The 23,243-nt window shown below is 39.7% G+C and overlaps 1 protein-coding gene across 1 annotated transcript; it reads left to right on the top strand.

Annotated features, from left to right (window-relative positions):
- Window positions 1-268: 268 nt before the first annotated feature.
- Window positions 269-18,092, top strand: wsb1 (WD repeat and SOCS box containing 1). The gene is made up of 9 exons (XM_028465591.1): window positions 269-632; window positions 1,988-2,156; window positions 4,238-4,509; window positions 4,627-4,758; window positions 6,660-6,760; window positions 9,303-9,475; window positions 11,048-11,161; window positions 12,782-12,889; window positions 16,033-18,092. The coding sequence occupies exons 1-9, from the start codon at window positions 593-595 to the stop codon at window positions 16,193-16,195; spliced, it is 1,272 nt and encodes a 423-aa protein (XP_028321392.1). The 5' UTR covers window positions 269-592; the 3' UTR covers window positions 16,196-18,092.
- Window positions 18,093-23,243: the final 5,151 nt, after the last annotated feature.

The raw sequence follows: 23,243 nt of genomic DNA, 5'->3' as shown, positions 1-23,243 counted from the left end.
CAATCATTCAGTGTGATAGCTACATAGGACATTTTTAAAAATCTAACCGGTTTGAAATCCAATCCTCTTCAGTTCAGTGAATAATTCTACTTAGATTGTTGATAGCCTCCTCCCTCCGTTGATTTACAAGCAATCTGCATCTGCTCGGACTCACACAAGATGGCGCCGCGTAGTCACGCCTCTCCGGGGGCGACCAGGCGTCTACGTCGATCTATGATTACCATGGCAACTTGGCTGACGTATCATCGCTCCTCCCATATGTTGTCGCTTCGCCCTCCTCCAGATTAAAATAGCTTCCACAACCACTGTGTTACCATTGTACTTCGTAGGTAAATTTAAGCAAGCCAGTTACGCGTTTAACACGTTTGTTTGGACTATTAATCGAGTAACAAGTATATATGTGTGCGGCGTTGAGTTACTGTGAAGAAAAACAAAGCAGCTTAAAAGAAAGAACGCGTTTAACGCTCTAGGTTTTTAGGCTCGGCGAGGGGATTCAACCGACCGCTTTCCACTTGAGAAGGGAAAAAGGCGCAGTCCATTATCTTCCATTACCAGTGCCCTTCTTTTCTCTTGAGTCTTTTTCTTTATTTAGATGGCAAGCTTCCCAGACTCTGTCAACGAAAATGATATAGGTAAGTAAAACATTTATCTATTATGGAGGTGAGGGTAAATAAAGAGTGAGACACTGAACAACCACCAGTGGTGTTTCGGATTTGTTGGATTCCGTGTAATCTGGTGCTTTGCTTGCTTATTAAAACGTTAATGCAATACTTTCGAAAATTTTTATATAAAATAAAATAATGCATTAACAATTCGATTCTGTTTTGTAACTTTGTCCAATTAAAGTTAAATGCCAAAATATGATTAATTCGTTATTTGCGCGAACAACACATGGTGTTGTGTACATGTCTGAAAAAGTATGTATTCGTATACTAAGGATAATTACTTTATTGTAGTTGCTATGTTGTTTGGATAGACGTGCACGTGGATTTAAGAATTTTAGCACGACTGAGCTGTTAAAATACCCCGTTTCATATTTTTATAGAACACATTTATCATATTTAATAAAATATGGGCGCAAAGCGGGCTACACAATGGGTCGAAGTGGCATTAATACAATAGTTACTCAGTGAGAAATGCAAAACTACATTAACAGCCCTGTCAGGAAAAAAGCCCTGTTAGCAAGCTTACGTGGATCGAGGTGTGGTGGTGACATACATTTTTCTTCTGTTTCTGCCGCAAACGCAGCGCCTCCCCCACGGTTTTATCCTCTCAGCAGTGATTCATCACAGCGGTTACTGTTTACATATGTGTTTCCGAGCACGTCCGTTATAGCAAACCTTTTAACATGAAAAAGTAGCGGTACTTGCAATCGTAGATATCAATAAATTCATGTTGACATGTAATTCTAAGTCTACATACCCACAAAGTAATTTTGACGAGTTGTAATTGTAATTTTTCTAATCCACAGTTATATTTCCGCAAGTCATAATTATAATTATCTAAAATTCAATTCTCACTCATAGAAATTTGACATGTCAAAATGTAATGTCTGCTTCTGAAAACTAAAATTGCACCTAGTAAGCCCTACTGTTTAAATGTTAAGCGACCATATCTTTCACCGTGGGGCCCCAAGGAATGTATACATAAAATGTACACATTAACATGATATGCCCTTAGCACTGAAACACAGGAAAAGCCGCTGCACAAGGACACGTTTAATGTATGTGGTGACGTCTTTGTTTACCTTTGTAGTAATGTGAGTTTTATATTTAAATGTTTTAGAAATGTCACAATTCTCCAATTTGTAGTATCTCAAAGTGTAAGAGTATGATCTCCTCTTTAAAGCCACACCCCTAAAGCATGTTTTCAAGTTGTTGGACACAAGTAACCAATCAGATGAGAGCTTCAGAGCCTGCCCCTCCACTGACATGTGTGGATGTAGAAGATAAACAGGTTTAACTGTGTTGTTTTTAATATTTTTCAGCTAAGGCCAAGTTCATCGGTAACCTCCAGGTGCCTGTTGCACCCTTTGACCAGAAGTCTGGCAGGGAGTCTTGGACTGTAGCCTTTGCTCCGGATGGTTCCTACTTTGCTTGGTCTCAGGGGCACCGCACAGTCAGGCTCATTCCATGGATGAAATGTCTGAAAAACTTGTAAGCATCATCACGTACTCCTTCAAGTAGTTGGTGCTCGTACAAATTTGAATATTCAAGCAATGGCTGTATTTAAAATGCCCTTAAAATTCATTCAAATCTTATATAATAGATTTATGCTTATGCTTATTATACAGTAATTCTAAAAAGTCAATATACACAAGTGATATTTGAAAACAACAGCACTCAAAAAACAAAAAGTGCCTTTTTTTTTTTTTAATTTTCTATTGGTTTGGTATAAGAACGTGTTATGGTTTGTGTTTTGTTTTGTTGTAATTTCTTGTGAAGTGAAGAATTAATCATGTCTGTGTCAATAGGGTTTACTGTAACCGCTCTGTTTGCTATATATATAATAATCTTGACTTTTGCACAGACTTCACCCTTTTGAACTGATGTGTGTTTATCTGTAGGTTTGTAGCTGCAGTTGTGTCAATCTCCTCAGTGTAAGATAAACTAAAAGGAAACAGGTGCAAGCATAAGACTTAACGGCAGATTTACTAAGATCTGAAATAAAGGGAGCTAAATCACTTGCGTGCCTAAATACTTTGGTGGGGCTGTGTCTTCACCTGTTTTGGAAAATTTAGTGAGATTGTAGTGCGAATCAGCGCATGTGCAGAAGTAGTTGGGGCCGCCATATTTAAATGAGCACTTTGTACATTTAACATGCATCAGCTGTGTGGATGAAAGTGCAAAATTTTGAAGAAGTGGAATTTGACAGAGGTGCAATAAAGCAGCAGGTACTGCTCTGTCTGCTGCACAAACTATTTAATTATGTGGCAAACAAAATGTAGATGAAAGTGCTTTTACTTAAATGGACCTAAAAAGGCAATGTTAATTTTTTTTGTCATTTTATGTGGCTACTATGTCAGTCCCTGTCAAATTGCTCATATCTGCCTATGAAAAAGAGGCATCTTGGCAAAGGAAATTGTTCTATTGATCTAAAACATTGATCTTGAGTTATTGCTGCAACAGAAAAATTAGTCTGCAGCAGCTGAAGATGAGCCAAGGAGGTCTGAGCTTTCTTGAATACCGCTCTGTCGTGTGTGCTCTTGCAGACCTTTCGCCATTGCTGTGTAAATTATACAGCTGGTCAGCACTGACACTTGCCATACATCAGTGCTCTGACATGAGTGGTTGACGTCCGTCTAATTCCAGAACTTCATCTTTACAACTGAAACGCGAGGAGGGCGGAGTATTGAGGAAGTGCATGGAAGAGGAGAAGAGCGCTGCGCCCGGAGCGTGGGGAAGTGATACTCCTCCTCTGTGTGCAATGTCCTCCTCTCCTCCTAAGGAAGAAATCTGCGCGTCAGTTCAGTTGCACCGCTCTGTTTCTGTACCTCACACAGCGTACACTACTTGTTCGTAGCAGTTAAAATAGACCATAGTTTTATTTTTTATTTATGATTTATTGTTGTGAGCCCCACAGCTGATTCGCCCACATTACATATTCTTTAAAGTCAAACGTGCTAAATGGAATTTGCGAGCTATGTTGAGTACTTTACAGGTGCAATCCTGATTGCTTGGGGTTTGCACCGTTTATTAGTGCATGTAGTGATGTTTTCACATGTTTTTACAGGCGCACACCTTTAGTAAATTCATTCATAGTGTCATCAATCATTTCTACATTTTAAAAATGATACCTTTAAAGCTGCAAAAGGAATTTCACATTATTCATACTGTATGCAATGGATTTGATAAATTTGCCATATGTAGTGGGGGTTTCTGTAGTCCTTGTAGCATCCAGATTCACAGATTTTGGTCCTACTAAACACAATGGAGGAACTCCATTTAGCAAAGCACTCGTGGCTGGTGTTATTAGTTTGCTGGCTCACTAGCTTCTTTTTCACTTAATAGAGCCATGTGACTCTGAGACAGCATCCAAAAACTTTTTACAAAACAAGAGCTCATTGTTTCCAAACTACAGGCAGTGACTCATGAGTTGTAGCTTCCTCCGCCCTCACATTACAGCTCAGAGATGGAATGTCTGAAGTAAAAAGAGCTCATACTTGCAGTTGTTTTCATTTAAAGTGCATATTTATTGTCTAGGTCTTTATTTGACCTCCGTTTCTGTGTTGCTGTAGTTCAAGCCATGGCGGAGATGATACCATCGCCTCTAGTTCGCGGCGACTGTCTTGTCAGAACAGCGATGGATCTCAGGTTTTTTCTGAACCCCAGGAGCACGCCATTGACTGCGGTGACATAGTTTGGGGCTTGGGCTTTGGTTCGTCTGTGCCAGATAAGCAGAGTCGGTGCGTCAACATTGAGTGGCACCGCTTTAAGTTTGGTGAGGACCAGCTGCTTCTGGCAACGGGCCTCAACAATGGCCGCATAAAGATCTGGGATGTTTACACTGGTAAGAATTTAAAGCTTTCTTAATGAAGTATTAAAAGAATACATGCTGCTTTATGAGGACAAAACCAACAAGTATTATGTTTATGTGATGTCCTTTTTTTCTCCTGATCTATTGCAGGAAAACTCTTACTGAATTTGATGGACCACATAGACATAGTAAGAGACTTGACATTTGCTCCTGATGGCAGCCTCATGTTGGTGTCTGCATCCAGAGATAAGACCCTGCGAGTGTGGGACCTTAAAGATGACGGTAGGTTGTTGAGCTTGGATGTGATTGATAGATTGTTTCCTAACTATCTCTCAGTCCATGACATGGTTATGTTTTCTGCAGTATTCTGTTAAGGCTTATTTTTTGTTATCTTGTTCTGCTGTTTGTTTTTGTGTCCTGGTGAATTTTGTTGCTGTCTCCTTCTACCATTCTTTTAGCAGAGAATTAAAAGAGGAACAAAAGAAAATAAGATCACCAGAAATAATGTGTCCTTGTGAAAATTCACAACGATACAAAAAGTGACAGCAGAACAAGAAAACAAAAATACCACTGGGAAAAAGGGAAGGTTCTCTCATCTGAGAGCCAAAAATGTAAAAGATGGATTAAGGAGGCTATATGGATAAGGAGGCGTGAGAGCAACAAGTCTCCCTTTCTCTATTTAAAAGAAACATTTAAGTCAAATTTGAGGTAGCTGTAAATGTAGCTTTATTTAGACTAATGCTGGGGTTACACAGAGCCCTGACACGTAACAAATGTAAAATCTGCATGATTCATGACATGATTCGTGACAAGCTCCACCCAACTGGAGAGGGTTTGTAACAGTGCTTAGAATGTGGAAGCATTCAGTATTTCCTCACTTCATTTCTCACCGTTTCAAGATGCCACAGCTGAAGAAAATGTCAAAAGTCCAGTATGAGACCGTAGCCAGCCCCCTCCACACATGCAGCTACTGCACTTCATCCTGCACCTCTGGCCCATTTCAATGGTCAGAAGTCCATTGAAATCAATAACTTCATAATTATTTACTGATGACAAGAGTAAAATGTTTTTGTCAAACTAAAAGGCGTGGTATGATTAGCAGAAACTCCTTGATTGTTGGGCAGAGTTTCAGCAGTCTGCAGTACATAATTCTGCCTGCTACTGAGCCTTGCATGTGGGTCCATTCCTCTCTGCGTTACCTGGTCATGACACACTCTCACACCGGAACATTTCAAATGGCGACTGGTTGTCAGAGGAGGAATCTTATGTCAAATGCCGTTGGTGAAGAGACTTGTCAGTCAAACATCACTGAGCAGTCGGGAAGCTCCGCCCACCATGGTACGTTTGTGTCAAAATGATTCAATCAAAAAAAAGAGCTTCAAAACTTATTTCACTTCAATCAAATAAAAAATGTTTTCAAATGCAATTTTTTGAGGCTCAAATATTTTTTTTTGCATTTGAACACTTTTTTTTAGATTGAAAATATTTATTTTAGATTGAAGTAAACTTTTTTTGATTGGAAAGTTTTTTTTAATTGAATGATAAAGACACACATTTACCTCCATCTTTGCTGGGCTACATGTGTTCTATAACTCAACACAACAATTCCTGTTTACACTTGGGGCTGTACATGGGGGGACACAGTCCCATAATAGCAGCCTGATGACCTGGTGGAGTACTGGGGATTGATATGAACTGTCCAAGATATGATGAATTTGGGTGTGTGTGGAGCTAAATATATACCCATTCTGCAACATTTGCCACACTTGTAACACTGCGTACAGTATTGGGATGAAACGCAGTAGCATGCAACCGCTGATCGTGACCCAGCGTCACAGAGCCAGGCAAGTTGCCACTGACCCATTCTATTTTTCGTACCATAGCAATCACAAATATACTGTAGATTCTTGGCATTTGGAAGATGTTAAGGCTCTGTGTTACCCCAGCATCAGATAAAACAGGTGAAGAATAAACAAAGATAAGTAGCAAGTCAAAGGCAGTGCTGAATCATTATAATAAAAATAATTCATATCATTTAAAAAAATCTGTTATTTTAAATCAATCAACACAACAGACTCACTGTGGTATGATTTCCCATTATTCTGTTTTGTGTCAAATTCAAGACATGCCTGTAAAAGGATTGTTGCTATTGCAGTGATGGTTAATTGTGTGCCTTTTTCCAGGAAACATGGTGAAGGTTTTGCGGGGGCATCAGAACTGGGTGTACTGCAGTGCCTTCTCCCCTGACTCCTCCATCCTGTGTTCCGTTGGTGCAGGCAAAGCAGTACGTACACCAGTTCCTCTTTGCCCATGTTCATGAGTTTTGCTTGCTAATATTTGTGCAATCTTATGTAATCAGTTATGCTCAGTCAACAGTTCCCATTTTGTCCCTTCCCCCCACAATTTCACCTTAAAACACACTGTGCTCTGCATTTACCTCCAGCTAGATTCTGTTTGGCTCTGGGTGCTCTTCAGTTTGCATGCAGAGTTGATTATTCTTATCATTTTTTGTTACGCAAGTGTAGCCAACATGTCTCATCATGCTCTTTTGAAGAATCCATGTTGAACTTTTGCTGACAACATATAAATCAACACATAACCGTCTGAAACCATTAGAAAACTTCCCTTTTTAAAAGTACAGCTGAAAAAATCGTTCTCTCTCTTTATTAAAAAAGTGTAAGAAGTGAGTTGATGTGGCCAGTCTATAAATCTTCTATGTGCAGTGTTGGAGACCTAGATTAGAGAGATCATGGTGGTCACTTTGTTGGGCTCTGTGTGTCCCTACAGTGTGTGTCTTGCTTTCCCTGTCACAGGTGGTGGCAGAGCTCATTGTGTGATTGGTTTTGAAAGGAGCGCTGCGCTGACATTTTGAGCAGCCGGTGCAAACGGTGGACGCACAGTGCACAATGCCTACAGGCCTGGCCAGGGGCAGCCCGGTACCTGACCCGCAAGGTCAATCTGTACGTAGGTGCTGCTCCTCGTCTGTCTACCTCTGGTGTTGCAGTTCCTCTATATATTTTGAATCCATTTGAGTTTAAAACTGTCATTCAGCTAGTGGCTCAATATTCCCTCTTACCTTCTACCATCCACCTGTCCCTCAAACCCTACCTTCACACTTTCCCTTTATGTACAAATAGTTCCATTAGCACATGTTAGCTCATTTGTCTCATTGGCATTTCTCTTTTCCTGTCATTTAAAACATTTATCTCCCTGAAGATTGGTGAAACACTGCCATGAACCAGTTCTGGATGAAAAAACAGAAAACTGCACCTGCATAACACACAAGAAGGAAGGCGCTTTCCCCCAAAATATATCATTTGGTCATATTTGGATCAAACATCAAACATTTGACTATAACTGCATCAGTCATCTGCCTTAGCACTGAAACATTATCTTGAAACCTTTATTGGACTGGCTGAGTGTTTTGAACCTGAATTACAGAGAAAGACTCATACCGTTATTTGTCAATGAGTGTCTACAATCAACACAGTATACATGAAAATATAAGGTCTTTAATGTTTGATTCATTCAGATTTAAGAATATTTACTCTACAATACACATATACAAAACATCAACAAATTTTGAGAATGGGAACGTGCTCTTTCTCTCCTGTATGTACGAATTAGACTTGACCGCAATGAATTCTAATGAAGATTTTTCTCACAGTAGCAAATCAATTATCATTATAGTGGGTTGTCTGGCCTTTAAAAAGAAAACTAAATATCTTGCATGAAAACATTGCTGTTATTGGACAGGAAGGGGTCACCAAAAATGGCAGTTTATGATAGAACATCTCTTTCTGCTGTTCGTCTGTTGCTCTTTTGCTTTAACAAACACTGCTGAAGTTTTTACTCCACTGGCAGCATATAGTTAAATAGTTTTGCCAACCCTTCAGTTGTTTTCTGCATAGTAATGATGATCATTTTTCTGAGGTAGTAGACACATATAGATTGCTATCAACTCTATAACAAAATATACAACAGGAATTAAGTCAGAATGGAACCCATCAAAGATGCCATAAATCTGCATGTAACGCAGGGTCTTTTAGAGCTCATATTGCAGTATCTCCTAACAAGAAGGACTTAATCTAGTTTTTTAGCTCTAATAATTCTAAAATAACATGATCAAACAAAAAAATAACTTTATGTAATAGTTATATTCCCTCAAAAATACCTATTAGTAAACAAGCAGCCCCCTTTTTGTCAAACACTTTCACAAATGATAATTTCTGTACATTGTGTGTGTATGGAACAAGTGTGTGCGTGTGTGTGAACATCTATGTATATGTGTATTTTGCCAGAGGTGTCAACCCTTTGGCCATAAAATATTCTTTTCTCTTGCAGTATCTGTCTCTCTTCGTAGGCTTCTGCTGGAGATACGAGCCTATTGTAAACACAGAGAACTAAAACTCTGAAAGGGGATACCAGTGGAGTAACTTTATGTTACCTTAAGTTACTACTTGTTTTATTTTCTCTCTTCCTGTAGACTGTTGGTAAAACATGTTTTTTAATAATATATTGATAGATTTAAATAGAATGTAGTTTTACTACTATGTAATGTGTAACCAATGTTTTCTTGTAGATATCATAGGTCAAGTGTTTATTTTCATATTGTATGCTGCTTTTGAAGCATGTTTTTTTTTCTTTTAAAATTACAAAGCATTACAGCCACTCTGAGCATAACTGTTTAATTCTCCTGTAATTCATGTTGCTTAATTTAAACTGTAAATGCTCTTTGTGTAAATAGTCTGACAGAGTAAAATAGCACATTTGTACTCTACTCAAATTACTGCCTGTGCTATAACCCGCCTTTCATCCACCTGCAGGTGTTCCTATGGAACATGGATAAGTACAAGTTGATCCAGAAGCTGGAGGGGCACCACAATGATGTGGTGTCCTGTGATTTTTCCCCTGATGGGGCGCTATTGGCCACTGCCTCCTATGACACCCGAGTTATTGTATGGGATCATCACAAGGGCACCATCCTGCTGGAACTTGGGTAAGAGACTATTTTATCCTAAGAACCTTGTGTGTGTGCGCGTAAACAAGCTGTAAGAAAAATGCGAATCGGTACAAATCCTTTTAAAATCATATTGTACTGTAATTCAAAAAAGTTGAGACTGTTCTTGGCCATCAGCCTATATTTTTTGGCTTTCTCTCTTTATCAATATAAAAAGATTATATTAAAATATATATTTTTAAAACTGCTAAACAGCTTCAGATCTATCTTGTAAGGTTTAAAAACAGATTAGTGTGGAGGCTTCCAGTTATAGCGACCTCGTGAAAAGATGTATTTTACCGCACCAGTGTTGATGCCAACATTTTGTGTAAAATGTATAATTCATGTTCCTGTGCCAGTGAGATAATGCCTAAAACATTAAACAAACAAATGAAAAAATCAAAACAGCCAAAGTTAATTCCTCCCTGTAGCAAAGAACAGGAAGCTAAAGCTAACAGTACTGAAATGGAGACGGCTAACCTCCATGACAGGAGACTTAGCTTCAAGATTTAACAAAGTAGTGGGGACAATATAAAGTGTGAGAATAGATAGAAATAACTGCACTGAACAAATAGTGCAAACTGAGATGAGAAAATGCTGAGAGTGAAATTTTAATTTTGTTGGCCAAGGCATATTCGTGCGAGTCTAAGGGGAAGCTCTGGTGGAAAAAGTAATGAACTTGTAGGACAGGTCCTGGTGGAACCACCTGAGGCTAATTAACCTTCCTTAATTACAGTGGGGGGCTCTGTATTTCCCCCCCAAGGCCTTTAGTGACATCCTACTTAGTCCATCCTAAATTAATACACCTCATAATAATATGACACCACAGCCCGAGAATCCATACCGAATCACACATGCATACTACATCACCCTTAATATAGGCTGTTCAAGCACCACTTAATTTCCGGAGCATTTAAAATCAAGCTTGCATTCACAATTTAGAGTTGGAAACTATCACGGATACTGCAAAATATAAAAAAATGATTTTAAGAGATAAGTCAACAAAGTTCCACTTTGGTGGTGTCCGCAAGCAAACTTGTACTTCAGCAGCACAAGCCATAATTTTGCCATAATCTTTTGGAACACCTTACCACGACTGTAGTCATAGATTTGTGTGGTGACCAATTCTGTGGCCTGACTAAATGATGATGAAATGACGGCGCCGTTGAACAAGAAAACTGCATTCACAAAAGTATGTGAAATATTTCGTAGACCCACTATGAAAAATGTTGCAATGAGCACTTTAAATTACTGTGTTGATAATCAGCTTTCTAGTACAGCTGATTTGAATTGTGAAGATCGGGGTAAGTCAACCCAGCTAACAGAGAGATTACCCAAATATGTACATCCAGCTTTGTATAGGCCCCTTGTGTCTGAAGCACAGTTTGTAAGTAGGCGCAAAAAAATATGCTATCCTGAAAAAACGTTGTAAAAATGTTTATATTAAAAACCAACCCAGCTTTGCAGTCCCAAAATCCATCCAGTTTTGTGTCCATGAGCAGTGAATGTCCATTTTAATTCTACACAGTGCTGCAACACAGAAGCTTATTTAATGTTATTTTCTCCCTTCAGCCACCTCTTTCCTCCTCCTTCTCCCATTTTTGCTGGAGGCTCAAATGACCGCTGGGTTCGCTCTGTGAGCTTCCGCCCTGATGGCCGCCACATCGCCAGCATCACCGATGACAGGTAAACACTCAGTGACATCAGTCAAAGTCAGATTACATAACAGGTGGCAGCAGGTTCATGTTTATCCTTTACTCCCCAACTTTAAGACCTGAATACAGAAAAGTGCAGCCCCCTTGTGGGAGGTAGTGAATCTGTGCATTCTTTTCCAAGTGGTTTCCATTGTAGGCTTGTCATCTGCTGCGCAGATGTTTGACAAGAGTTGGGGGATGTGTGAGTTCTCCTCACTCACTGTTTCTCTAGCATAGCATATCTGTAAGCAGCAACAGAACAGCCTAATGTTGTAGAGTTGGTTGTGTGGCCTCCTCTGAGTGGAATGGTGCTCACAAGTTAGCTATTAATCACTCGTCTGCTAAGAAATGCTCTAAGGCATGTTCCAGGATTGCACGTTGGGGCTTGACTGGAAGAAAGTTATTTTCGATTAGAAAAACTAACCGCAGCGTTGCTCAAACAGAGGTCCAACATGCATCTGGAAATATGTTTTCTAACATATTTCTTGAAATATGCTTTGTTTAGGCTTTTTTTCCCCTTTAGAATGAGAGGTATATGACTGTGTAACTATGCATGACTGACCATGCTCCAATAATCATCTATACATGCTCCATCAGTGCAGAACATTTTTCATTGGAGACTTTGGCTGAAAAATCAGTGATTAATAGCAAACAATTTTTGCACTAATGTCAGGAGTGCAGAACCTATTATCTAACCATTATTATCGTTAAAGCGCATTGGACTGAGGCTGGTAGAGTTCACAGTAAGTACTGACAGACAAGCCAGTATATCAGTCTGGTTGCAGTAAAAACTGACCATAAAGAGCTGTAGATGGACTGATATGTAGATGTGGGGCAGTGAGGAGGTGAGTTCATGTGTAGAAAAATTATCAGTTGAAACTCAGAATACACATAAATCTAAATGGACTAAATGGTAAATGGACTTGATTTATATAGCACTTTATCCTCACACTGAAGCAGTCTCAAAGCACTTTACATATCAGCTCATTCACCCAATCACTCTCACATTCACACACCAGTGGGACAGGACTTAACATCTGCCGAACAATTTTTCTCCTATTTTCATCCAGATGAAACAGGTCAACAGTAGGGTCCCATTTCTCACTGGTGGGGATGTACTCTGTAATGTCCTGGATCTAGAAGCCTACCTGCACATTCTGATTAGCAGATTCATTTGTAGGGCGCCCTCATAAGCCAATAGTGTGTCCTATGTGCCAAAGTGGCCATTATGTTTATTTTTCAAGGAATACATGAAAATTATTGGAAAGTGGCTAAAACAGTAGTGTGCTTTATAAACCCAACAGTAGATGTCTGGAGGCTGATAAACTTCCCCACAAACATTTATTTTAATTGACAACAGTTAATGTAGCAAATCAGTGAATATCGTAATATTCACTATTCTCTCTATTTTTCTTAGCTGGGTAATGATGCACATTCTCAAATTTTGTAGGAGTGGAGACAAAAAAAAGACTTGTTGTGAACATCAAGCATTTTAGATCAGTCACGTGTATGGTCAAAATAAAAGTGTGTATGAATTTGGGCTTTAAGACGAGTGTGTTGTGCACATTGGGTCATAACAGCGGTATGTCTATTGTTTTCCTTTGGTTTTCAGGCTGGTTCGTTTCTGGAGCATCGAAGAACGGGCTCCTCAGGCGATTGCTTCGCTTGCCAACGGCCTCTGTTGTGCCTTCTCTGCTGAGGGAAGTGTCCTTGCTGCTGGGTAAGTTAACTATGGGTCACTGAAGGGCCAACAACACAACACAACACAACAGCAAAAGTGACAACACACCAAGAAAAATCAAAACACAACAGCAAAAGGCACAACGGCACAAACTTTGGGTTACTTACGTGCACAAAAAAAAGCCATCATCAATTGAGCAAAGAATACAAATTACCATGGCCACCACCTGGAAGAGAGCGATTTAATCACTCCGATGGGTGAAATAGCAGGTGTTTGTGGAATGTGAGTTTGTTCTAAAGGTGTTCACACAGAACACCACTTCAGCGACTATAGTCACTTTAATCGCCTGTGATTAGTCCTGCTTTTTGGTCACTTCATCGCGCCAGTGACGTGACGACCGGGGAATAATATGAGTAATGCCTGATTACTAGGGATGGGAATTGATAAGAATTAGTGATTCCGATTCCATTATCGATACTGCTTATCGATTTGATTCCTTACCAGTTCTTTTCTCGATTCTCATTGGGTGAGGGAATTAAATAATGCTAATGGATTTGTTTGCTTTAACACTTTATTATGTTACCTTTGTCTCTTTAATTTCCTGCAGGAATATCAGCTCTATTTTAATCCACTAGGTATAGATTGTGTTCACTGGATAATAATATATACAAAAGTGCGATATAAAATTGATGAATTATTATTATTATTATTATTGCAACATATGACACATTTTGGCTACAAACATTTGAGAATATTTACAGTGTTTGTTTTGAACTTGAACAACTTGATCCAAAACGAATTCACACGTAAAACAAACAATTCTTCTGTAAGAAAAAGAACATATTAACCAAAAGTACAGCTGCACTTATTGTTATGTATTTTAGCGGTAAAGCTTTAGTTTAGCCTTTGTTTACACTTCTATAAATGGACTTTCAGAGACGCCGACCCCTGGTTGTTACATGTGACGTCATCAGCCGTGTGTGTGAAAGAGCAGACTAAAGACGACGATCCGTCTCTCGTGTCTGATTACTTGTTAACTGGCGACTGTGTTCTTGCTGAAGTTTGTTGTTTTCACAAGAAAAGTCTGTGCAAGAAGCAACTTTTGCGCGAGTGTACACAACCCGGTAGCAACAGAGATGGTACAAATACAGCACGGAGGACAGCACAGCTGTGCGTGGAGGAGGTGGATTCTCTGCGGTGGACAGCAAACAACTGTATGGTGGAAGGAGCTTCACTTGGTTCTAGCATAAACACAATATGCAGGACCTGGAGGAGTTCATCATTACGTATTTGTGACGTAAAAGGAACCGATAAGCAGAATTGACAAGCAATTCCTAGGAAATGGATTACTGGGAACCGGTTCTCAGAAAGAGCCAGATTCCCATCCCTACTGACCACTTCTTCTACAGCTGTAGGTTTACAGCACTTACGGTTTAAATGCTCAACTAACGGAGTTTCTAAAGGATGAGTTCACTCAAAATTTAATTCTAATTTAAAAGATGTATTCAGGAAGTATTGCACGTTCATTTGGCCCCAGCAAGTTGGGAAATGCACAGCCCTCCCGCTACAGTGGCTAGAAAGACAGTGACGGTCCCTTGACTTCGCATCGTAGAAGACTTCGATGCGACGTAGGAGTTCTTATTATTGTATTTGGCAATTGAAAATTGCCAAATTTTTTCTATATCTCTGCGAATATTCATCGTACAAATTTGATGCTTACATTTCGGAAAAACCATCTCCAGTCAAGTATTTTATTTGCTTGTAGCGACGCTCTACGACCTAACAGTAAAAAAACATTTCCTTTCAATGTGTGACCTTGAAATTTGCTCAAGGTCAAAAAAATATTTTTCTCAATAACTTAATGACACATGTCATCTCATAGGGGCAATGTCAAGGATGTGCAGTTGACCTTTTTTGGTGCAAAAAGGTCAAGGTCAGGGTCGTGTAAAGTGTCAAAAACCAAAAATGGCCAAAATAGAAAAACTGCTATGGCTGTCATATACAGCGTTCAAACAGCCTCATATTTGATACACATGGTGACTGTCCATCCCTAAACAAGAACAAATGTGAAAATTACCCATCATACTTTGCGTTCTTAGATTGCGCACGCCATCAATTTTTAATTGCCAAATACGTACTCGCCTTGCGAATGGTAAATGGTAAATGGACTTGATTTTATATAGCGCTTTATCACCACACTGAAACAGTCTCAAAGCGCTTTACATATCAGCTCATTCACCCATTCACTCTCACATTCACACACCAGTGGGACAGCACTGCCATGCAAGGCGCTAGTCGACCACTGGGAGCAACTTAGGGTTCAGTGTCTTGCCCAAGGACACTTCGACACATAGTCTGGTAATGGGATCGAACCCCCAACCTCTCGATCAGAAGACGACCCTCTACCACCTGATCCACAGGTCTCGCCTAGTTTATATTGATTTTTTTTGTAATGTAGTTGCCAGAGTCATCTCGACGTCCAAAAAAGATGTCAGAAAAAAGATGACTGAGCTTGGATTCGAACTTCTGACCCTACGCTCCCAAGAGCTTCCTTCCTTCCATTTGAAATTACATTTCCTTCTTTACATTTGCCAGAGATTTGTACCCAAGGAACCTTACTACAGACCTCAGTAGGCGTTTTAATGCAGATCAATCATACATAGCCTTTCTCTAAATGCTCTACATCACCAATGTTATTAAGAAAACTACCATTTGGAAAAAAAACAGATAGGGGCACAACATTTGTAATGATGTGAGCATGTCTGCGGTGTGTAATGTTAAATGTTTGGTCAGGTAAGAGTGTCAAGGTTAACTGAAATGTTCCTTGAGAAGTGGTGTTCAGGTGGGCGGAGCCAGGTAGAAACCCAGGGTTTCTTAGAGAAAACCTGCCAGCGAGCATGTTCAGTTCATGGAGAATGTTACTATGGTGACATACTCGGAGAAGAACATACCTCGCCTTCAGCAATGGGATATTCAGTTTCCCTCATTTGAGCCCGAACATAATCAGCGTTTGAACATGACCCCCTTTCTGGAATACCCCTCTGTTGTGTTGTGGCTTTTGTTGGTGTGTTGTATTGTTGGCCCTTCTGGGCCACCGTACACACATGCCCACAGCACAAATCACATAAACACACTCAGTGCCTGTCATCAGATCTGCTTACTCTGTTTGCCTCATGTTACAGGACTCGAGATGGCAGTGTGCACTTCTGGGGAAGTCCTCGTAGCATTGCCAGCTTGCAGCATGTGTGCAGGATGGCTCTACGGCGGGTGATGACCACACAGCAGGTGGAATCCCTGAACATTCCTATGCCGCTGCGTGACTACCTGACCTACAGAGTTATGTAGACACTAACAGCACAGCCTCTGCAGGTAGCTGAAGAACCAATGATCCCCTTCTCCTATTCTAGAAAAGACAGCTTTTCACAGGACTTAAGTGAACAGAGAAAACCAAGCAGGACATAAGGAAAACATTTTCAGCCCCTTGCCTTCTTCTTTTTTTTCCTTAATATTTTGAACATATTTATTTTTTAAATGCTTTTGTAAAAGTAGCCTACAAAGAAAAGAGCATTTCCATGTCTACGGTATGTGTAAGGTCAAGGTGGCTGTTCGGCGCCTTCATTTCCTTAGTAATTTATTGTGTTCTTTTCACAAGAGACTGACAGTTAAGTTTCACAATGCTGTTTGTTCCTATGGTTTGGGTTTTGTTTTGGGCAAGTCAAAGTGAAGAGAACCACGAGAAGGCTGACAGTTGAGCTACTGATACTCTGGACTCAAAGTATCTCCACATTCTGTCAGCATTGTAGGTAAAGGAAAACCGAGATCATACAGTTATTGTTTGTTTTTGTTCAGGGGTGAGGGGTAAATTTTTCTAAAGCAGTATTTGCACCATCACAACACTGACACACTATAAAGTCAGCTTAACTGATGCCTGCACAACTTCTTAAAGAAGGAATAACTGCTGATACCACTGATGGTTGGTAGAGGGGGTTGTCTTCTAAGCAAGATGTTGGGGGTTCGATCCCAGTCTATACCGGTCTATGTGTCAAAGTGTCCTTGGGCAAGACACTGAACCCTAAATTGCTCCCAGTGGTTGACCAGCACCTTGCATGGAAGCTCAGTCCCATTGGTGGGTGAATGAGTTGATATTGTAAAGCGCTTTGAGACTACTTGGTGGGGATAACCCACTATATAAATCAAGTCCATTTACCATCTACCATTTACTTCAGTCATCATGTAATGCAGAGATTATGTTCCCAATAATTGTGACATATCCTCTATTTCTTCTGTTACACACTCAAACTATGATTGGCCACAGGCTGTACATAAGGACCTAAACAGTACTTCCCTAAGCAGCACCAAATATTCTCAATACACACTACACAAAAGTGCTGCCTGTTATAAGATCTCAACTGTTATCTGTACCAACCATCAGAAAAACAAACTTTGAAATACAAAAATAACAGTTATTGGTACCATTATCCTTCTCAAATTGATTGACTGTGCGTTCTCACTGACAGTGTCAGTTTGTGTGAGTGTGTCATGACTTCGTGCAGAGAGAAAGTCGTGAGACCAGTGTTTATTTTACAGAAACAAAGTACCTCGGTCATTTAACTGTATACAGAACCTTGCTATTGAGAAGTCTGTTTATGTACATAAAGATTTGTCCATTGACACATCAAAGTCAGGCTTTTTATCCATTGTATTGAATTCATTCATATTTACGTGTCTTGTATCATATTTCTTTTTGTTTAATTTTCCTTTAAATGTGAAGTTGCTGACAGCCGCACTCCTTTTAAGGCCGAAAAGTCAACCCTCTTTTGGGGTTTAGACTGACTCAATTTCTATATATATATATATATATATATATATATATATAAGTGACTCTGAGAAGCAGCATTTTCCCATGATCAGATCTGTGTCAGTGTGAGGAAGCCTTAAGAAGGTAAAGGGAGTATTTGTGTACCTGGGATCAGGCGTGCACACCAGCTGTCAGTCATTCTTAGCAATAAGTTGTGACAGTGCTGAATCCAAAGTTTTTATTTAGAATAGTGTAGGGATTCTCACAGCTTCTGCTGGATTCTAAATATTCTACAGTAGTTAGTGTTACTTATTAATTGGAAAACACCGTCCTGCCTCAATTAAGTGGTAAATATATCTAATACTTGTATACATGAATGTATTCAAGCTTCCACAATATTTTTGTTATGGTTTTGTGTTTCTAGTTACAATAAAGGCTTTTTAAGAAAATACCACTGGTGTCAATGACAAAAATCTATGATGTTTTTTTTACAGTGAGCAGTATTTTTCTTAAAATTGTTGTCCCATAAAATTATGACCACCCTCCTAACACTTTGTACTGCGGTAACTTCTCAGCATAAATGAAAGAGATTGCTGTGCCTCCTGTGATCTACAACTGAACCTTTGGGGCAACACATTGTCTTACGTCATGTTTACTGTTTCAGTTACATCAACTTAGATGTTGTACATGAGCGGTGTTGGGAGTAACACATTACAAAAGTAATGCAATTACAGTAATTTTAAAGCAATTGTATTACTTTTTGCTGTAACGTAGTAATGTAATGCATTTGTACCTGTTACAAATCTCAGTAAGGCGCATTACAACGCATTTTAACCTGAGATGTGAAAAACAGCACCAATACCTTGAAGAAACACCTGGACCGGTGCCACGCTAACACCATGTTGACAGAGAGAGATGCAGGCTCGGAGAAGAGAAAGAGAGCAGAGGACGAAAGTGCGGAAAAGAGTCAGACAAAGCAGCAGAAATTAAGTTTCTCTCGCTTTGCCGTGCTACTTGAACCAAGAGAAGTGAGGAGACTGGTGGTGTAACGCCCAGGGTTCTGTCTGACTAACCATTGTTCACTGTGGACAAAATACTCAAGCTAGGTTGTAGCTACAGTGGCAGAGTATGTGGTGCAGCATATGCAGCCTCTGTCAAAAGTGGAATTGCCGACTTTTAAAAAGCTTGTCAGCAAAATCCCCATCAATGACAAGGTAAGCTAATGTTGTCATAGAGAGTGGTACCATATGGTACCATACAGTATGGTCACTGGATCATGTTATTATTACAAACAATGACTTCACAGTAGAAATGCCTTTAGCTTGCAGCTAAAAACAATAGCAGAGCTGGCGCCGCCATCAATTTGACTGGTGGTCATGTTATCTCGTGATCGGTTTGTATTGAGCGCTCATATAAAATAGTCTTACAATTTTACTGGTCACCATGTTAGCAGCAGTAAAATCAGTACACTAAAAAAGCCGACAGATTTTGTAAATTAACGTGACATTTAAAAGGTTACCAATCCCAATGTATGCCAGCTTTGTGCTGTGAGCTTTAAATAAAATAAAATAAAAGAATATAAACAAAAAGAAAGCGATTGTGCATCTTGTCATGTCATAAGGTTATGGGTTACATTAAAGTTGTTTCTAGCTCTTTGTGTTTCATATGAATAGGCCTAGACTTTGAATATTTACAATATCTTTATTATAACTTACCAGACTTTAACCTTTGTCTGCTTTTGTGATGTTTACGGTCCTTGTTACTTGTTGTATTGTGCCATGAGCTTTCACTGTGCCTATTATATTAAGTTGCTAGTAGGCTATACAGTCATTATGTTATACCACATCACATTTTAGCAATTTAGAATACTAGTCATACATCTGTGGTTATTTTGGTGAAAGAAACTCAAAAGTAGTGTAATGCATTACAATTCAGACAGTAATATTGTAATGTAACTAATTACTTTTGAATGACAGTAACTACTAATATGTAATGTATTACATTTTGAAAGTAACTTTCCTAACACTGTACGTGACCGTGCACTGACTTCAGTCGAGCAAACCAATAATGATGCCCAAAACAGCTCATGGGGCACTCTGTTTGTAGAAAGCTCTCTGATTGGCTGAAATCCAGCATTACTCTCCTGTATTTCTTATGAAGAAGAGATTCACTGTCCACTCAGAACACTTTGGATTACAATATGCTCAAAGATAAGACTGTAAATGGTCTCTACGTTGTTGGCGCAATAAAAATAGAACTTTAATTTACATTTTCAGATACAACCTATGTGTATGACATTGAGTTATAACTTATAAACCTTGCAACTACTCTCTCACACTTCTAGTCAAGTGAGATAACACAAGTACAAACAATCCAGCGTTACGTTTATTGATGAGGAAACAACTGGCTGTACATACAGTATCTACACGAACATTGTAAATCTCTGTCTATCTGTGACTTCGAGAACCTGAAAGCTGTTTTACAGCCTGTAGGGATCCTCATATCAGCCTGATGGAAATTTACCAGACGAAAGCTATGTTCCTTGCGCACATGAGTTGTGATCGGGTTTATTATTGACCTTGGCTGCTATTACCCATAGTCACTTATTAAGGGTTTACATGGAGACAGATTCTCTACAGAGAATTATTGCCATTTTCCTGACACACTGGTAATAATAAACCTGCCGTCAGGGGCGTGGGCTACAAACAACAAAACAGTAGAACTAAAAATCTTATTTTTTTTCTGGTAACTGGATGGAAATGGAAACTTTCACATGTAGTGCAACATGTTACGTAAGCCCTGAGGCACAATTACATTGTGGGGCATGTCTAACTGGAAAGAGGAGGCTTGGGCCTTACAGCAGTAAAACAACCTGGCACAAGGCCTCAACATCACAGAGGAAAAAAAATGATTGTTGAGGAGGAGCACCGTCAGTCGAAAGCTGCAAGAAGCACAAAGGCTGTATCTCTTGCCAAGGCAGGGTCAATGAACGAGTGGATAAAGTATTTTTCTTATCATGCATGTTTCTCCAAGTCCCACACAATCCTATCCCTTTATAAACATATTACGCAGTATTGATTTGGCCATTCTGTCCTTTTTTGTACCTGTTGTATCTTATGAGTTACCAAAATGCCTTCACTAACATCGGCTCGACAAAGTGTCTTATGAATTGTTTGTTGCATTCACTCAAGAGTTTGAATGCACTGTAGGCTATTCCTGTATCAGACAAGAGGGACAACAGTTGAGCAAGTCCCTTAACCATAACTGCTTCTTGGTCGTCATTGGAAAGGATAACTTGTTCTCAATGACTTATCTGGTTGTGGTTTATTGGCCATTTAGCAATATTCACGCCAGCCTCCCTGGGGGAGGTACTTTGGAGGCAGGGCAGGAGAGCAGTGGAGAAGGAGAAGGAGGGGTCTGAAAGCTGTGTTTGTTCAAATTTAATTTAATTAGTCCTCTCCTCCAAGTTACCAACTGCACCTTTAAAATAGTAAAAATATAAACATTTAATTTTAAAACAATGTTGCAACAATGCCTAAAATGTGCAATATGGAACTTTGGGTGTGTCAGAGAAGTGAACCTTTTATAAAATATATTCTCATAACTTAATAACTTATTAAACAAACTTAACTCAGATGAAAATTGAATCCCTCGAACACTGTTTGAAGTTAGAAAGAATAGAAGTAATTTGTACTAAGAATTAAATGTACTGTAGAGAAAAATGTTTTACTAACATGCATGCTCTTCAAATGTAAACAAATCCCACTCCCCACAATCTGTATAGTGCACATTTTAAAGGTGGACAAATGGTCAAATACCAGCCACTCATGACTCGACATTCATTTAGTATTAAAACTCCTCAATTTCTTCTTTTCAGGTCCTCTTTCATCTTCATTTTCTCGTGTTGGCAGCGGTCTTCATTTTTTGCTGTTCAGGTTTTTCAACACCTGATAAATATCTCCACCTTTGTTTGTTTTTTCCTAATTAATTTTACAACTTAATTTCAGCTCCTATTGTTTGTTTTGCGCTGTTCCATCTGTCTTCTCCGATACCAAACCATAACAATCACGCTAACGTATGCACGTAGCCAATTGTTGTATGACACGTCACAGTACTGTATAGTGTTCATGGGAAATGGTCGGAAGTCGGAGGGGACGGCTAGTGTTCTGGAGGTGACAAATCCGCAGGGTGTCGGAGCAAGTGGGAGAAGTTCCCCCTGTGGGGCATGTTTGTATTTCACAGTGGTAGACAGACCTTCTGACTCTGTTGAATGGCGAGACTAGTGTTTCTAGGTCAGTTCAACTTGGAAGATTTCATTCCCTACACCTCCATAAGGTTGGTTGAGAGAGCTTTCATTTGTTCGGAGATCTCCTTCACCTCACCCATTAAATCTACTTGTAGTTGCAAATGTATTTCTCTTTTTATTTATTCCCACTCTAAAACCTGAGAGTCTCTTGCAGCTGGAGCCATTACCCGTTGTACGCCAACGCCCTCCTCCATCTGTAGCTCCTGCTCTAAAGCTAGTACTTCCCTGCAGGCTTCTTCAAATGAAAATTCAGGATGTCGAGCCAGCTCCTGTTTCACTGTGCCTGTCCTCATACCGACTATTAGTTGATCTAATAGTAGTTCAGTTTCTGCTTCACCATCTTCTTGTCGCTGCCAACTGAAGAAGAACTCTCTCAACCGCAGTATAAATGCCCTCATGGTTTCCTCACTATGTTTCCGACAGTAAAAAAATGGGAGCTCTGGTGCTGGCTTTAGCATACAGTCTCTGCAATAAATCTAAAACTTTTTGTCCTGTATTCTGTTCGTCATTACCTATTAGCAATATTTCTCATTTTGACTCTCCTTCCAATGCACCTAACACAAAGTCTGCTTGTTGTTGGGTTAGCCCCTGGGCTCTGAGCATGGCCTCTACCTGAGCTCTCCATTCTACAAATTTAGCTTTTTCTCTACTAAATTTAGGTATAAATGCAGACCCCATGAACCACAGCATCAGAAATTGTGCAGTAATTGGTGGATTAACTAATTAATTAATTCCTCTAACCTGGTTCCATTTTTAAACAGTGGTGCTGGGTCCTGTCGACGGTGCCAAGATTTGCTGTCGCACAATTGTGCGGTGGTCAGACCCAGCTTAGGCTCCACTGTTTAAGAACGAAGTCCAGACAGTTTACTTGATAATGTAGTTTTAATAGTGTTTGTGTATCCAAAATAGGTTTCTGTATCATAAAAATCACTTTAAAACAATATCTAAAAAGTGTGCTTATTCAGTCAGCTGAAAAGTGCTGGTCCCAAGTAGGAAGGTGCATGGACTGAAAGAGTCAGTAACTCCTTTTCCATATGCTGGTGCATCTCGTTGGCGTCCCTCAGTGCGCTACGCTGCCTGTAAACCCTGGCACCTCCTCTGACAGCGTGTGTGTCCACTTGCGCTGTCAAGACAGTGTAAGCGGCACTTCAGGAGAAGCAACACAGAGCCACCGTTCTCAGCTTTTGCTCAAAGATAGAACACGTTCCTTTAATCAGCTGTTAATGTGCGTATCAGTCCTTCTCCTCTGTGTGCCGGCACGTCTCCAACGACGATTCTCGAAGGGTCCG

The sequence above is a fragment of the Gouania willdenowi genome, chromosome 13 (assembly GCF_900634775.1).
Source record: "Gouania willdenowi chromosome 13, fGouWil2.1, whole genome shotgun sequence".
In the NCBI taxonomy this organism is placed as follows: Eukaryota; Metazoa; Chordata; class Actinopteri; order Blenniiformes; family Gobiesocidae; genus Gouania; species Gouania willdenowi.
Note: the sequence above shows the minus strand (reverse complement) of the source record. Positions and strands in the feature narration are given on the sequence as shown.

Bases quoted from the DNA above. Each gene is read 5' to 3' on its own strand.
- wsb1 (XM_028465591.1), top strand. From the start codon at position 593: ATGGCAAGCTTCCCAGACTCTGTCAACGAAAATGATATAG. The intron at 633-1,987 runs GTAAGTAAAACA...AATATTTTTCAG, and splicing joins TGTCAACGAAAATGATATAG to CTAAGGCCAAGTTCATCGGT. The intron at 12,890-16,032 runs GTAAGTTAACTA...CTCATGTTACAG, and splicing joins GGAAGTGTCCTTGCTGCTGG to GACTCGAGATGGCAGTGTGC.